Source organism: Saimiri boliviensis, chromosome 8 (assembly GCF_048565385.1).
Source record: "Saimiri boliviensis isolate mSaiBol1 chromosome 8, mSaiBol1.pri, whole genome shotgun sequence".
Lineage (NCBI taxonomy): Eukaryota > Metazoa > Chordata > Mammalia > Primates > Cebidae > Saimiri > Saimiri boliviensis.
In genome coordinates this window covers 13,837,001-13,853,826 of record NC_133456.1, presented here as the reverse complement: position 1 = coordinate 13,853,826, position 16,826 = coordinate 13,837,001, and the positions used below count along the sequence as shown (strand labels likewise).

The window sequence follows — 16,826 nt, the reverse complement described above, 5'->3', positions numbered from 1 at the left end:
TCTCCGGGGTTCAAGCAATTCTCCTGCTTCAGCCTCCCAAGTAGCTGGGATTACAGGCATGCGCCATCACACCTGGCTAATTTTTTGTATTTTTAGTACAGACAGGATTTCACCATGTTGGCCAGGCTGGTCTTGAACTTCTGACTTCAGGTGATCCACCCGCCTCAGCCTCCCAGAGTGCTAGGATTGCAGGTGTGAGCCACCATACCCAGCCTTCACCGTTTCCACGCTCCACAGGCCTTTTCGTGCAGACCCTGTCCAACACCAACACCAAGGCTCCCATCTCAAAACCCTACCCATCAACTTACGTATCGTGCGTGTGTGTGTGTGTGTGTGTGTGTCTAGTATTCCTGCTTAATCCATGTTATAACAATTTTTCCAGCCAGGTTCAGTGGATCACGCCTGCAATCCTGGAATAACGTATCGTGTGTGTGTGTGCGTGCGTGCACGCGCGCGTTTCTGTCTGTTTACTATTCCTGTTTAATCCATGTTATAACAATTTTCCAAGCCAGGTGTAATGGATCATGCCTGCAATCCCAGCATTTCGGAAGGCCGAGGCAGGAATATCACTTGTGGCCAGGAATTCGAGGCCAGCCTGGCCAACACAGTGAAACCCTATGTCTACTAAAAATACAAATATTTGCATTTAAAGATGGTGCATCTTTAAGTCTATAGCCACGCGTGCCATCTGGGTTGCTGGATGGGGATTCCAGCATTCCTGTGAGTGGCCCTGCTGTCCTTTGGTAGGTACTACAGGAGAGCATGGATTCCAACACGTCAACTCCACAGAGTGTTGCACCATTCTGGTGGGTTCCACCACAATCTGTTAAAGGGTGAACAACCTTCCCGAGCCCTGTCTTCCTTTCTCTGGTGTCAGGAAATATGGTCTTCACCATGTTCCCATAGGACAGATATAATGCCACCTGTATTTTTGTATTTGTACCCACAGACCAAGGCCTGGCACAGAATAACTACCCATAATTACTAGCTTGCCAGAGCCATTCTCACTCTTGCCTCTAAAACTCGGCTCATGCCTAACCCAGCAAGCCTATGATGTTTTCTCCCCCATCCTCCAATGCCCAGTTCAAAGGGTCCCTTCCATTAAGCCTTGCATAGCTCTTGCTTCGATCTATCCCTTCCTCACATCATCTCTTGAAGGGACACCACGAGGGATTATACTGTGATTGCTTCAGGTGTCTGATAATCACATAAAGAGTAGTTACTACTGTGAAAACACACAGCCTCTACCTTGTCTCATCTTTTCAAAAAGTCTGCAATTTTCCCTAGACATAATTTTTTTTCTTTTCTCCTCATTACACAGATATTTACAGGTATCTCCAAAATGGAAGTTTAGGATACAGCACAGATACCCCTTCTAAGTATGAGCTGATGGCAAATGGAGCCCTGCAGCTGCAGAGCTGCTGGTCACACCACTGTAAGTGCTTTATCTGGGTTTACAACAAGATATCTTGTTATTTGTTAGGGGAAGAAATGGCCAATTCAAGAAGAGGGACCATGAAGTCCTCATCCAAACATCTCCCTATCCTTATCCCTCATGAGAGTGGCATAAGGAAGGGCACTTTACAGCCAAAGATCTGGTAGTTGCTTAAAGCAACCCAACATGGGTCTTGATGCAGTGGTGACAAGCTCATCTTGCACTGTAACCACAACAGCACCTGCAAGAAGTTAACAGAGTCACTCTCCAAGGCCTGGGCCCTTACCAAGATGGAGAGCCACACATTTCTTTTGGTTTTGAGACAGGGTCTCACTCTATCGCCCAGGCTGGAGTCCAGTGGCATGATCTCAGCTCACTGCAGCCTCAACCTTGAGCCCAGACTCAAGTGATCCTCCTGCCTTAGCCCCTCAAGTGGCTAAGACTACAGGCACATGCCACCATGATCAGCTAATTTTTGTATTTTTTGTAGAGATAGGGTTTTGCCATGTTGCCCAGGCTGGTCTTGGATTTCTGGGCTGAAGCAATCCACCTGCCTTGGCCTCCCAAAGTGCTGGGATTACAACTGTGAGCCACTGCATTGGCCAGAGCCACAGATTTCTTGACAGTGTTCCGTATTTGAAGCCTGTATCTCTTGACCTCTTGTCTAGTTCGCAATTAAAGAATGGTTAAGGGCAGTTTCACTTTACAGATGTATTCTAGCTAGTAAATCAAGAAGTAATACTAGAATTAGAGTCTTACCATGGCATGCCTACTGAACTCACAGGTCCAGGAATTGCCAACATCATAAAAAATGAGACAATTGAAGAATAAGACATGAATGTTACTTCTCACAGAATAAACTTCATTACCTACTTACATGTCATGCTAGCATGTGGGCAAAAAACCAAACCTAAATAAATTTAAAGAAAATTGAGGGACAAAGGAATATGTTAACTAAAACCATGAGGATGTAAGGCCAGGCGCGGTGGCTCAAGCCTGTAATCCCAGCACTTTGGGAGGCCAAGGTGGGTGGATCACGAGGTCGAAAGATCGAGACCATCCTGGTCAACATGGTGAAACCCCGTCTCTACTAAAAATACAAAAAAAACTAGCTGGGCGTGGTGGTGCACGCCTGTAATTGCAGCTACTCAGGAGGCTGAGGCAGGAGAATTGCCTGAGCCCAGAAGGCGGAGGTTGTGGTGAGCCGAGATCGCGCCATTGCACTCCAGCCTGGGTAACAAGAGCAACACTCTGTCTCAAAAAAAAAAAAAAAAAAACCATGCGGATGTAATTAGCAGAATCCATATTCAAGGCCAAACCATTCATTTTACTCATCAGGAAAATTATCAGCAAAAAAAGAATGAGTCAGGGATGGTGGCTCACGCCTGTAATCCGAGCACTTTGGGAGGCTGAGACAGGTGGATCATTTGAAGTCAGGAGTTAAAGAACAGCTTGGCTAACATGGTGAAACCAAGTCTATGAAAAACACAAAAGTTAGGTGGGGCGCAGTGGCTCATGCCTGTAATCCCAGCACTTTGCGAGGCTGAGGTAGGTGAATCTCCTGAGGTCAAGAGTTCGAGATCAGCCTGACCAAAATGGCAAAACCCCATCCCCTACAAAAAATACAAAAATTAGCTGGGTGTAGTGGCAGGTGCCTGTAGTCTCAGCTACTCGGGAGGCTGAGACAGCAGAAATCTTGAACCCAGGAGGTGGAGGTTGTAGTGAGCTGCTACTGTGCAACTGCACTCCACCCTGGGTGACAAAGTGAGACTCAGTCTCAAAACAAAAAACAAAAAACAAAACAAAACAAAAACCAAAAGTTAACTGGGTGTGGTAGTGCACGTCTATAATCCTGGCTACTCAGGAGACTGAGGCAGGAGAATCAATTGAAACTGGGAGGCAGAGGTTGCAGTAAGTCAAGATCAAGCCACTGCACTCCAGCCTGGGCGACAGAACGAGACTCTGTCTCAAAACAACAACAACAACAACAACAACAACAACAACAACAACAACACCCTATGTATCCCACACCATGAAACAGATGTGACTTCTGACATAAGAATCCTACATTGGGGGCCGGATGCAGTGGCTCACATCTGCAATCCCAGCACTTTGAGAGGCTGAGACAGGTGAATCACGAGGTCTGGAGATCGAGACCATCCTGGCTAACATGGTGAAACCCCGCCTCTACTACATATACAAAAAATTAGCCGGGTATGGGGGCACACACCTGTAGTCCCAGCTGCTTGGGAGGCTGAGGCAGGAGAATCACTTGAACCCATGAGGCGGAGGTTGCAGTGAGAGCTGAGATTGCACTACTGCACTCCAGCCTGGGCGACAGAGGACTTTGTCTCAAAAAAAAAAACAAAAAACAAAAAAAAAAACAAAGGAAGTCCTATGTTAGGAATACATCCTAAAGAAATAACTTGAAATTTAAAGCTTTTCATACAAAATCATTACTATTGTTAATTTTCTTTTCTTAGATGGAGTCTCGCTCTGTCGTCCAGGCTGGAGTGTAATGGCACGATCTGGGCTTACTGTAACCTCTGCCTCCCAGGTTCAAGTAATTCTCCCACCTCAGCCTCCTGAGTAGCTGGGATTACAGGTACATGCCACCACACCTGGCTAACTTTTGTATTTTTCGTAGAGACAGAATTTCACTGTGTTGGCCAGGCTGGTCTCAAACTCCTGACCTCACGATCTGCCTGCCTTGGTCTCTCAAAGTGCTGATAAAAATATTTTAGGCTGGGCTCAGTGACTCACGCCTGTAATACCAGTACATTGGGAGGCCTTTTTTTTCTAGAGACGGAGGGTCTCACTATGTTGCCCAGCCTGAGGGCTCACCATTTTAAACTGCATATTTGCTTGTGGTGGCTTTAGGGCGGAGGCTATGGAAGGAAACAAAGCACCTGGGTCCGGCTGTGGCCAGCTGCTGTTTACCCTCATCCTCCCTCTGGGAAATACTGCTCACAGTAGTCTCCTAATGCTCTGTTTAAGGAAACATCCTAAAGTACAAAGGCTTTAAAAATACATTCGCCTTCAAAAAAAAAAAAAAAAAAAAAAACCAACCAAAAAAAAACCCTACACATGTGAAGTCCTGTGTAGGCAGTGTGAAAAGATCACAGCAGGTGATACATAAATGATGACTATTTTCAGAGCTCTTATATTCACCACACAACATACACAAATACATCTCTATGTCTCACCTACACAAATGACTCGGTTCCCTCAGAACCCCTGTTCACCTTCTGTTTTCATCCAGGCCGAAGCCAGGAGAAGCCAGGAGAAGCCAGGCTCAGCAGCTGCCTGGGCCCCTCATGAGCTGGATCTTTGTCACCTCACTTCAGCTGATCCCGTGCCGGGCTGACTAATGTCTGGTTGGCCAACTCCACTCGAGGATGCCATTTCTACCCAGACCAGGAAGAGGCAGTGGTGAGAAGATGACAAGGAAGGAGGGGTAAGAAGGAGAGCTGTGTGGGGCAAGAATGAAAGCTCATGGCCACATTCCTCACAATAGAACTGCTGGGGGTGTCTGTAGGCCATGGGCAGAATGTCATGACCACCAAGGAGGAGGCAGGGGTGTTACAGAGTATAGAAATGAAAAGGGTTAAGTGGAGCAGGACCTAGTCTGGTTCAGGACAGCAAAGAGAAAGAACCAAATGAACTCAAAAGAAATGGAGGCAGGGGTCGTGCGTGGTGGCTTCTGGTGCCTCTAGCACAACTCCACAGAGTGCCACTTGCCTGGGAACTGTGACGGTGACAAGTGGAAAGTGCACAGGGTGTTCTTCACACACTAAACAACAGTAAGACTTTGCCCTATCTCTCCCTAGACCAGAACCTCCCTGTGAGCTGGGATCACTTGTTTCCCCAACACATATCATAGAGCCGGCACACAATGGCAGCATGACAAAAAGAAAGATGGTTGGCTGGAAGAGGAAAGAGGGAAAAAAGATAAGGAGGGAAAAGGGACTGAAGAAGGAAGGAGGGGAAGAAAAAGGAGGAAGGGGCTGGGCGAGGTGGCTCACGCCTGTAATCCCAGGGCTTTGGGAGGCCGAGGCGGGTGGACCACAAGGTCAAGAGATCAAGACCATCCTGGCCAACATGGTGGAAACCCTGTCTCTACTAAAAATACAAAAAATTAGCTGGGCGTGGCAGCGCACGCCTGTAGTCCCACCTACTCGGGAGGCTGAGGCAGGAGAATTGCTTGAACCCAGGAGGCAGAGGTTGCAGTGCAGTGAGCTGAGATGGTGCCACTGCATTCCGGCCTGGCAACAGAGCGAGACTCTGTCTCAAAAAAAAAAAAGGAAGGGATTAGAAAAGGGGAAAAAAAAGGAAAAGTAGAAAGGGAAATGGGAGAAGGTAGGGAGAGAAAAGAAGAAAGAGGAAAAAGAGAGGTGGAGAGCAAAAAGATAAAGGAAAATGCGGGGAAGGGATAGGAGAAAAATGTTAATTTTGATTTTATAGTAACAAGGATTCAAAAGTGAGCTCTGGGAAGATCTGGACATCTGTCTCAGAGCAGGGACTTCTACGGCAATTCAAGGGCATGCAGACACACATATGTATGCCCAGAATGCACTCTGGACAGGCAACAGGTCTGCTGCTAACCACTGCCCTCAGACCAGGATCTGACATAGCCGGAGGAAAATCCAAACCCTCCCACCCACAGGGTTGAAAAGCTACCCAGTGGATATCACCATGCTGGTGTTCAGAGGCTCGCCAGAAACACCCTGTCTAAACATATGGGAGTTTTGAGGTCCCCTCATTTTGCTAGACTGCTTGTTAGAGAACGCCCCAGCTCAGGACACTGGGATTCTGTCTACATGGGCACCTGGCCCTCTCCCCAGTACAACCTCACAGTGGGCTATGCCTCAGATTCCGGCTAACCAGAGCTGATACTTACATTACCACCTCCAGGGACATGCTTAATATTGTCCTTGGAACCACACTTGGACTGAATATGGCTGTAGCTCACTTTTTTGGAGACTATCTGGACCTGGAGTGTTAGAAAACAGAAAAAACAACACAAAGGGAGAGGACTGGTTAGAACCGACATAGGGCAGGCAGTGAGTCTACATGTGATCACAATGATCAACATAAAGTGTTGTTAAACCTCCACCCCCACCTTCTGCACAACAGGTGTGGAAAAGCAGGTGTGGAAAAGAAATGTGAAAGAGCAAGAGGGGAGTGAGAAACATGAACAGACAACACGACAAGAGGAGCAGAGCTGCACAGGCGCTGCATGTTGGTCATCACCACCCCTTGGGGGCAGAGCTGTGGTGCACAAGGACCAGGCAGCAGCAGGCCCCTGATGCCTAACCAAGCACAGCCCCACCTCCTTGCTCGGCTCCCTTCTCAAGAGCTGGGCACAGTGTCCTTGGCTCTTCTCTGCAAGAGTCCTATCATGTGGACCTGTTCTCATCCAACAAGGGTGCTTCCCTTAAATCTGGGCTCTGGAATGGCTGCAGCCAAACCCACTCTCAGAAGCAAAGGCTGCTCTGAGAAGCACTGGGCAGCTGGCAGCAAGGGCACAGATGATACTAACAGGAAGAAGAGGTCATTGCTCAGATGTGAATACAAATGGATACAGAATCTCCGATACCAGGGGAGCAGCTGCAGCCTCCATACTTAGCCCATTTGTCTTAGGGCTCGAGAAAGCATAGTAGTTTTGACTCAAGGGTAAAATATCTTCTTGAATCCTCCATATGCCTAGTCCTCTACCCTGCAAGATTTCCATGAGGAAAGAACAGGCTCTAAGCAGGGCAGCAATGCTACCCAATGCTGGAGGCACAGTCACACTGTATAGTACAGAAATGGCTCCCTCTGGAACTGAGAAACACCAAGGCCCTGGCTCTAAGAGTGTAGAACAAAGAATCCTAGGACCTTCTCAAGAAGGAATAGTTGCCAATTCCCTTTCTTTGCAAATGATGCAACCCCCTGGCTGACAAGTTCAGAGTACAGAAATCCATCCTGAGAACTCCAACCCACAGACCTCATTGTACCTATTCATTTCTAGCCCTTTTCAACACTTCGATGGTGAACAAGTGGTTATCACACTACTTTTTTTTTTTTTTTTTTTTTTTTTGAGACGGAGTTTCGCTCTTGTTACCCAGGCTGAAGTGCAATGGCGCGATCTCGGCTCACCGCAACCTCCGCCTCCTGGGTTCAGGCAATTCTCCTGCCTCAGCCTCCTGAGTAGCTGGGATTACAGGCACGCGCCACCATGCCCAGCTAATTTTTTGTATTTTTAGTAGAGATGGGGTTTCACCATGTTGACCAGGATGGTCTCCATCTCTTGACCTCGTGATCCGCCCGCCTCGGCCTCCCAAAGTGCTGGGATTACAGGCTTGAGCCACTGCGCCCGGCCCACACTACTTCTTAATGAGCATTGATTGGTCTGAACCTAGGACCTCTAGCAGTCACTCAGAAGCCATGTTGTAGCCTTCTTTACCATATGAATGATTTGGGCTGAGACTTCCCATGCTGGTCCCAAAAGGCTGGAGCTTAGGCTTCTCTGGTAGAGAAGCACACCTACCGGCAGTGGCTAAGGATGGAAGGTGTTGCAAGCACCCAGGAAGAACCTGGATTCCAGTACAGAGGCAAGGGGAAAGAACCTATGGTTTCAGCTTACCTCTACCCTCCAGGTGATGCTGCATGCCTATACTAAGTGGGTTTCCATTGGGAATGAGCGTCCTAACTTGCAGTTAAGAGGCAACCTGGGAAACCAGGACAAATGACGTTATCTCCATACCCAGCAGCGTTATCAGAGGGATCTTTTAGTTCAAGGTAAAGCACAGGGTCTCCAGGGTTCCAGGTGGTGGAAATTACCCCTGCCACGTCTTCCTGATAACGAACATGGCTGTGCTGTATTTGCATCTATACCACATAGGTTTCACATCAAGGTCAGTGAGAAGGAAGTGAATGAAAGTCTTTGGATTCACTTTAACCAGCCAAAAAAAAAAAATTATCGCCGGGCGCGGTGGCTCAAGCCTGTAATCCCAGCACTTTGGGAGGCCGAGGCGGGTGGATCATGAGGTCGAGAGATCGAGACCATCCTGGTCAACATGGTGAAACCCCGTCTCTACTAAAAATACAAAAAATTAGCTGGGCATGGTGGCATGTGCCTGTAATCCCAGTTACTCAGGAGGCTGAGGCAGGAGAATTGCTTGAACCCAGGAGGCGGAGGTTGCAGTGAGCCGAGATCGCGCCATTGCACTCCAGCCTGGGTAAGAAGAGCGAAACTCCGTCTCGGAAAAAAAAAAAAAAAAAAAAAAAAAATTATCCAAAGGGCTAATAGGCTCCCAACTCTATAGAAAAACTTTTCTGATGGCTGAGTCATCAAGTACAGAGAAGGGAATATGAGGGTTAAGAAATAGAAACTACTAAAGGATACGGAAAAAGTGCAAGAGAGGGCAAGTGGCTCAGGCTGGAAGAAGTATTTTACCATCTTCACCTTCCAGAGATGGGTCTAAATAAAACTCACTTTCCCCGCAGGTGGTTTCTGTGCACTTGCAATTGGGCCGGCTGTTTTAGTGACTGCATTAGATTCAGGTTTTCGAGTTGTAGCAGCTGCCTCTGATTTTTTCTCTACTTTGGCCTGGATGGAGATAAAGGGAGGGCAAATTTCAAATCAAGAGGATAAGAGCTCGAATGCCAAGAAGGGAAGAAGGCTGTAGGGGACTCAAATTCAGGTCAGGCCACGAGGCAAAAGCAGGTGGCCTTTGATCCTAGCAAAACCACACATTTCCCAGGTTAGACCAACCCACAGATCCTTGAGTAGAGGACCACAAAAAAGAGGAGCTACAGACCACAGTCTTGAGACATGAGGAACAGATCAAGACACAAAGAAAGGCTAAGAGAACTAAACCAGTGATTCTTAGATCGTGCTAGGGCACGATTTTCCAATTACAATGCCCACCCCCCATGCCCAATGTTCTGATAGGCCCCAAGCAGCTGCCACGGTCACAGGGAGTCAATACTGATGACAGAAAGTGTCACATGCTTCAGGTAGGTATGCTAGAGCAGAAACAATTCACTAGACCAAGTCACTCAACTCCCCAGCCGAGACCTCTTGTAACGTTTGCACCATGAAACCGTAAGAGCAAAGGCAGGGGGAAACAGGCCATCGCAGCACAGCCCAGAGGCCTGCTGGGCATGCCAGAGCCACTGTTGCTACCAAAAGCAACTTTCAGGCTCTTATCCAGACTGATCCCAGCTTGCCATCAGAGTCTTCCAGTGACACCAGGATTCCGCCTCATTTTTGTCCCTCCTAAATTTCTTAAGAGCTCTAGATTAAGCAATTTAAATATCCTGCCCTGGATGGTGGTGGTGGTGTAGAAATGGTGAATACCTAGGAGATGAGATGGTCACTGCTCCAGGAACCTGAACATTCTCAGATGGACTTTGATCACCATCTTTTCACACACAGAGTTCCCATGGTTAAAAGTTAAATAATTCGCCGGGCGCGGTGGTTCAAGCCTGTAATCACAGCACTTTGGGAGGCTGAGGCGGGTGGATCACGAGGTCAAGAGATCGAGACCATCCTGGTCAACATGGTGAAACCCCGTCTCTACTAAAAATACAAAAAATTAGCTGGGTATGGTGGTGCATGCCTGTAATCCCAGCTACTCAGGAGGCTGAGACAGGAGAATTGCCTGAGCCCAGGAGGCGGAGGTTGCGGTGAGCCGAGATCGCGCCATTGCACTCCAGCCTGGGTAACAAGAGCGAAACTGTCTCAAAAAAAAAAAAAAAAAAAAAAGTTAAATAATTCTGGGATTGGCTGGGTACAGTAGCTCACACCTGTATCCCAGCACTTTGGGAGGCCAAGGTGGGCGGATCACAAGGTCAAGAGATAAAGACCATCCTGGCCAACATGGTGAAACCTCATCTCTAGTAACAATACAAAAGTTAGCTGGGCATGGCAGCATATGCCTGTAGTCCCAGCTACTTGGGAGGCTGAGGCAGGAGAATCGACTGAACCTGGGAAGCAGAGGTTGCAGTGAGCCGAGATTGCGCCACTGCACTCCAGCCTGGTGACAGAGTGAGACTCTGTCTAAAAAATAATAATTCTGGGACTGATGCAACTGGAAAATCCTAAAAGTGAAGCACTGTGATCTGCTGTGCCTTTCTCCCTATATCCAGTGCAGTCCTGTTGTTTAGGAAGGCCAAAGGCTCGCATGACTCCTCCTGGCCACAAGAGGATACCTTAGTCCTCTTTCAGATAGATTCCACTCAAGTCATGGGTTGTGGAACTAAGAGGTGTTCTACCTTCTGCCTATCCTGACATTCTCTGTGCAGGGTAAGAATCATGAAAAATGGCTGGGCGCAGTGGCTTACTCCTGTAATCCCAGCACTTTGGGAGGCTGAAGTGGATGGATCACAAGGTCAGAAAATCGAGACCATCCTGGCTAACACAGTGAAACACCTCTCTACTAAAAAAAAAAAAAAATTAGCCAAGCATGGTGGCATGTGCCTATAGTCCCAGCTACTCGGGAGGCTGAGGCAGGAGAATAGCTTGAACTCGGGAGGTGGAGGTTGTGGTGAGCTGAGATCATGCCACTGCACTCCAGCCCCAGTGATAGAGCCAGACTCTGTCTCAAAAAAAAAAAAACAACAACAAAACAAGAACCATGAAAAACTAGGCTTGCCAGGTGCGGTGGCATGTGCCTGTAGTCCCAGCTACTCAGGAGGCTGAGGTGGGATGATTGCTTAAGCCCAGGAGTTCTGGGCTGTAGTGCACTATGCCGATTGGGTGTCCACACAAAGTTCAGCATCAGTATGTGACCTCCTGGGAGTGGGAGACCAGCAGGTTGCCTAAGGAGGGGTGAACCGGCCCAGTTTGGAAATGGAGCAGGTCAAAACCCCCCCGTGCTGATCAGTAATGGGATCGTGCCTGTGAATAGCCACTGCACTCCAGCCTGGGCTACATAGCAAGATCCCATCTCTTTAAAAAAATAAAATTAAAAGAAAAAAAAGAAAAAGAAAAACTAGGCTGTCTCTCATGCTTGCAGAGTCTCTGAGGCCTCCTCTGTTTCTTCTATAAAAGAAAGAACTCCCCCACCCCACTGCTTTTTTTTTCTTTGAGATGGAGTCTCGCTCTGTTGCCCAGGCTGGAGGGCAGTGGTGTGATCTTGGTTCACTGCAACCTCTGCCTCCTCGGTTCAAGCAATTCTCTGCCTCAGCCTCCCAAGTAGCTGGGATTACAGGCGCCCGTCACCGTGTCTGGTTAATTTTTATCTGCATTTTTTTTTTTTTGAGACGGAGTTTCGCTCTTGTTACCCAGGCTGGAGTGCAATGGCGCGATCTCGGCTCACTGTAACCTCCGCCTCCTGAGTTCAGGCAATTCTCCTGCCTCAGCCTCCTGAGTAGCTGGGATTACAGGCACGTGCCACCATGCCCAGCTAATTTTTGTATTTTTAGTAGAGACAGGGTTTCACCATGTTGACCAGGATGGTCTCAATCTCTTGACCTCGTGATCCGCCCTCCTCGGCCTCCCAAAGTGCTGGGATTACAGGCGTGAGCCGCTGCGCCCGGTCTTTATTTGTATTTTTAATAGAGATGGGGTTTCACCATATTGGCCAGGCTGGTCTTGAACTCCTGACCTCATGATCTACCTACCTCAGCCTCCCAAAGTGCTGGGATTACAGGTGTGTGACCCACTGCACCTGACCAGAATCCTTTTACATCCAAGCAAAACTGTAAACCCAGACCTCAACAACTAGAACAGGAGCCTCTCTTACTGAGACAGGAAGAGAAAGCCCAGAGCTCTGCCTACTCTGCTTTCCTGCTGCTGGGGCACAAAACCCACTATGGAGCCCAGGCTGAAATATCCTGACACTGAGTCCAATGTCCTAACTGCCCCCTTCTTTGGTGGGCCTAGGAACAGCGGGTGGAGATGGAGGAGAGGATTCAGGGGCCAGTAATGCCAGGACCCCAAGCTCCCTGGACCCACCCGGCCTCCTCCAGGTTGATGCTTGATGTTTTCCGTGGAGCCAACCTTGGAGCGGACATTCTTCAGATCAGGAGCAGAAGCATTGGTGGCCAGGCGGCTGAGTCTGGGGGTGGTGGAGCTGGGCTTGGCTGAGGTGGGCTTCTTGTCCATGGAAGGAGTTGTGGAGGGCCGAGACGGCATAGGTGTGGGCTTGACTCGGGTGGGAGCCACCCCTGCAGCAGGGCCTGTCCCACCAAGAGTGGTGGTTTTCTTCATGGAACTGGTGGAGGTGCTCTTGGGGCGACTCAAGTCAGCTGCAAAGGAGTGAGAGAACACGGGTTCAGTGGCAGAGAGAAAAACGGACACATAGTGCACATAGGAGGAGGAACTGGGGGTTCAAGTTAGGGCTCTACAAAATGGCGGATGGGCTATTACCTGGAACAGACTTTGCAGTCATCTTCTTGACTTCTGCAGGTTTTCCCTCAGTCTTAATGGCTGTACAAAATATACTTATTAATATAACATTTAGCAAACTGACCTGTTGGATGGCGCATCCAATATTGAGATTTCTCATTATTTAACAATTACTGAATGTCTACTTTGAGCCAGGAACTGTGTTAATCCCTGGGAATGGAGTGGTAAATTAGATGGCCAGGCACTGTGTCTTATTCTTTCCTACTGCCCTGAAAATGCCTTCTATGTGGCCTTAGAAGTAGGCTGTCAATACATGCCTATGGACTTGAGTAGCCCTCATCATGTAAGTCCATGACCACAAAGTGCTAGGTGCTATGGAGTTACTAAGAAGGCAAGAGTAAATTCTACCTGGGAATACATGAGCAGTACCTTTTTCTTTCTATTTTCACTCAAGATTTTTCTGAATACACGCAACTGCTAAGCTCACAGAGAGATGAAGGCTTGTTAAGTACCAGGCCCACCAGGCTACTATTGTTCCAGGCAGCCCACTCAGGACTGGTGCCTAAGCAGGCCTGCAGAGCTGTTTGTGATGCTAGCTAGAGCAATGGTCAAGGCAAAGCCAAGACCCCATTTTCCACTCCCTAGTTCCCATGGGAGAGAAAGACAGGCAATACTCACTAGTGGGCTTCTTGGGTAGGAGCGTGGAGGGGCTCCTACTGCTTGGCCCAGTTGAGGCAACAGCGGTAGCTGTTGTGGCTTTTGGAACAGTCTGAGTGCTTTTGGATCCAGATCTGGAGGCTGGGGCAGAAGCTGGCTTGGATGGTGAGGCCCGCTTCTCAGGAGCCTTTGCTTCTGCAATGGGCTGGAAATAAGGAAAGTGGGAGTGAGGCCTGGAGGGCAACAATAGTCCTAGGCAGTCACACTACAAGATGCTTCTATACAAGCATGTACCAGAGAACAGCAGGTACTGTGGGTTCAGCAGCTACTGACAGGAAAATATATATGGTTCTAAGAGCAAAATCCTCCACATAAAGCAACAAACTGGCCAGGTAGGGTACTATGTGATCTGAGGGCAGGTAACAGGGAGTAAAACGACTTCAATCCAACCTAAGCCAGTGAGAATAAGTAGCCCTGAAGGGTACATCACCACAACCTACATTTGCCTCTGGATCTACTGCATTATGTATTAATATATATGAATATATACTTTAATGTAACCTCTGTAGAAATGCCAAAAATACTAATGTATTTAATGTAACAAAATCTAATGTATTAGACTTAAGATTAAACACATACACAAACAAAAAACCAAAAATTGTGTTCAGTCAAATTGAGCCATTCTTTTGGCTAACACACACCTAGAGAATACTGAACAGGACTGAGCTGCAGATGGAGAGGCCACTGGCCAAATCTGGGCCAGAAGCATGAGCTGCAGCCCTACTCCAACAAATCACTGAGCCTCTGAGCTTTATTTCCTCATTGGAATAGAGATTAGAACAGAAGGTCATTAAGGACCAGCTTTGATAATATGTGATGTCAGGGAATAAAGTATGAAAGGTCTCAGCACAGAGATGATGATAAGAGGGAGTCCAGACCAACAGAAGGGATAAAGAGCACTGATATCACAGCTATGGTCCGAGAGCAAAAGAGAAAAAGTCTCTCAAGGGTAGATGCTTGGCATCTGGGCCACTTGAGTTCCTTTTACATGAAGGCTGGGAACAACATCACTAGTAAGGAAGGGAAAGAATCAATTTAGCCTGGTTTCTATGGGGATAGGGGATGAAGACACTATTGTGACAAACAAATGTACCATATTACTCAAGAGAGTAAGCCAAACCACAGACACACTGGGCCCAGCTCTCTTCCTCCAAGAGAAGTGGCTATACAGAGGGCAGTATGTAGGTAGAGACAAGCAGGATATTGTTAAATGGAAAAATCAGCTAAGGAGGTACTTAGAAATTAAGGGCTGGCATCCAATCAAATGAAGTCTAACTCTGCAAATGTAGGATAATGACTATTTCCACAAATGAAGGCCCTAAGTACGGTGTGAAGAACTCTAAGGCTAGAATCAGGGTAAGTGGTTCTGCTACCAGCTCTGCTGGAAACGGAGGATTTTGGGCAGAGGGGTTCCCTTTCCTATTGCTCTAAAATTTGAGGACTAAACCAGATGCTCTCTGGGATGTGCATCAAAATTTTAACACTATGACTATTATTCAAAATAATCTAGCATAGTTCTATTACTTTCCCAGTAAGGGTAATGATGATAAAGTAAATTAGAAAAAGGTTATGTGGGATAGAAATCTCAATCCTTCGGATGTCAGGCTCTTCTTGGCTTCAACAACCTGCAGAAGTTAACTGGAGCTATTCTGCTGTTTCCCAATTTACATTTTCTTCTCTGACAGGATCATAATCTACTTATCTTTTCTGAATAGGGTTTCTCCCTGTTTGCCTCTACAAATCTTTCTACCAAAATAAGCTGCAGATGAAGAGGTCACTGGCCAAATCTGGGTCAGAAGCCTGGGCTGCAGTCCTGGTCCGGCCCCTTAACTCTCAGTGTGTTCTTGGGCAAATCGCTGGGCCTCTCTGAGCTTTATTTCCTCAACTGGGTAAAACAGATTAGAACAGGTCCAGTGTGGAAGGTCATGCTTGTAATCCTAGCAAACTTTGGGAGGCTTTGGTGGACAGATCACCTGAGGTCAGAAATTTGAAGCCAGCCTGTCCAACATGGCAAAACCCTATCGCTACTAAAAATACAAAAATTAGCCAGGCATGGTGGTGGGAGCCTGTAATCCCAGCTACTCAGGAGGCTGAGACATGAGAATTGCTTGAACTCGGGAGGTGGAGGTTGCAGTGAGCAAGATCATGCCACTGCACTCCAACCTGGGTAACAGAGTGAGGCTCCATCTAAAAAAAAAAAAAAAGAAAAATAAAAAAAGGTGTATATAAAGCAACTAGTACAGTACACTTCATTTATGTTTTTTTTTTTTTTTATGGGTGGAGATGGAGTCTCACTCTGTTGCCCAGGCTGGAGTGTAGTGGCGTGATTTCAGCTCACTGCAACCTCCGCCTCCTGGTTTCAAGCAATTCTCCTATAGGAGATGTGCCACCATGCCTGGCTAACTTTTTTGTATTTTTAGTAGAGACAGAGTTTCACCACCGTCTCTACTTAGCCAGGCTGGTCTCAAACTCCTGACCTTGTGATCTGCCTGCCTCAGCCTCCCAAAGTGCTGGGATTATAGACGTGGCCCACTGTACCTGATCTCATTTATATGATTATTATAGAGTGAAATTTCACTAGGCACCTCTCCTTCCTATGCTCTCTCCTCTGTCTCCCCTGGGGGCCGCTGCTGAATATGCAGCAGGGAGGACCTGTAGCCAGGGCTCCAGGCATCTCCCCTCTGTCCTCTTACTCAAACCTATTGCTTTCTGAAGATCAAGAAAAGCAACCAACTGGAGAAAGCTTTGCAAGATTTTTATCATTACTAGTTTATGACAGGATTTCTCAGTTTCTTGGCCAGGGTTTCAGCCTAGACTTCAATTCCTGGGTTCCATCAGTATTCTTCACAATATTAAATTAAAAACTGACATTTTAACATGGGGAACTATTTCATACCATGAATTTAAATAATACTATCAGGCTAACCTAAAGGCCCTTTTCAAATAAGACAAGATGGTAAGGAAGCCAGCCACAGCCTCTACACTACCCTCTCCTCCTGGAGCAATTCCGTAACACTAATGCCACTTTATTCTGGGAAATATAGAAACCGTGGATGACCTAGAAAACTGGATGACTTCAGGAGCAGCTCAGTGAGAGGTGGCCTAATGCCCAAAGCAAAGTAAGTTATCACATCATATCATGCTGGAACACGCTCAGATAAGCTGCAAGAGCCAATTATATCACAAAAGTAATGGATAAAACTCACTTCTACAGCATGATTACAGAGAAAGACAAAAATTAAATTTGATGTGGGAATTATACCAAAAAAGAATATCTAACTGGTATATGGAGTTGAGGAAACTGGTTAGGAAGTGCTTAAATAGGTAAAGAGT

The 16,826-nt window shown here is 47.2% G+C and overlaps 1 protein-coding gene across 28 annotated transcripts in view; it reads right to left on the bottom strand.

Moving 5' to 3' along the window:
* The window catches only part of MAP4 (microtubule associated protein 4), a 228,385-nt gene that overhangs the window by 7,596 nt on the left and 203,963 nt on the right, over nt 1-16,826 (bottom strand). For 8 of the 28 annotated variants that reach the window (XM_039477523.2, XM_010337027.3, XM_039477527.2 and 5 more), the window contains 5 exons: nt 13,455-13,638; nt 12,798-12,857; nt 12,384-12,676; nt 8,916-9,029; nt 6,336-6,428 (listed from right to left, as the gene is read on the bottom strand). In XM_039477523.2, coding sequence (XP_039333457.1) covers nt 6,336-6,428; nt 8,916-9,029; nt 12,384-12,676; nt 12,798-12,857; nt 13,455-13,638 — 744 coding nt within the window. The remainder of the gene's footprint in view (nt 1-6,335; nt 6,429-8,915; nt 9,030-12,383; nt 12,677-12,797; nt 12,858-13,454; nt 13,639-16,826) is intronic. The other 20 variants (XM_039477537.2, XM_074403931.1, XM_074403933.1 and 17 more) reach the window with 6 other exon arrangements.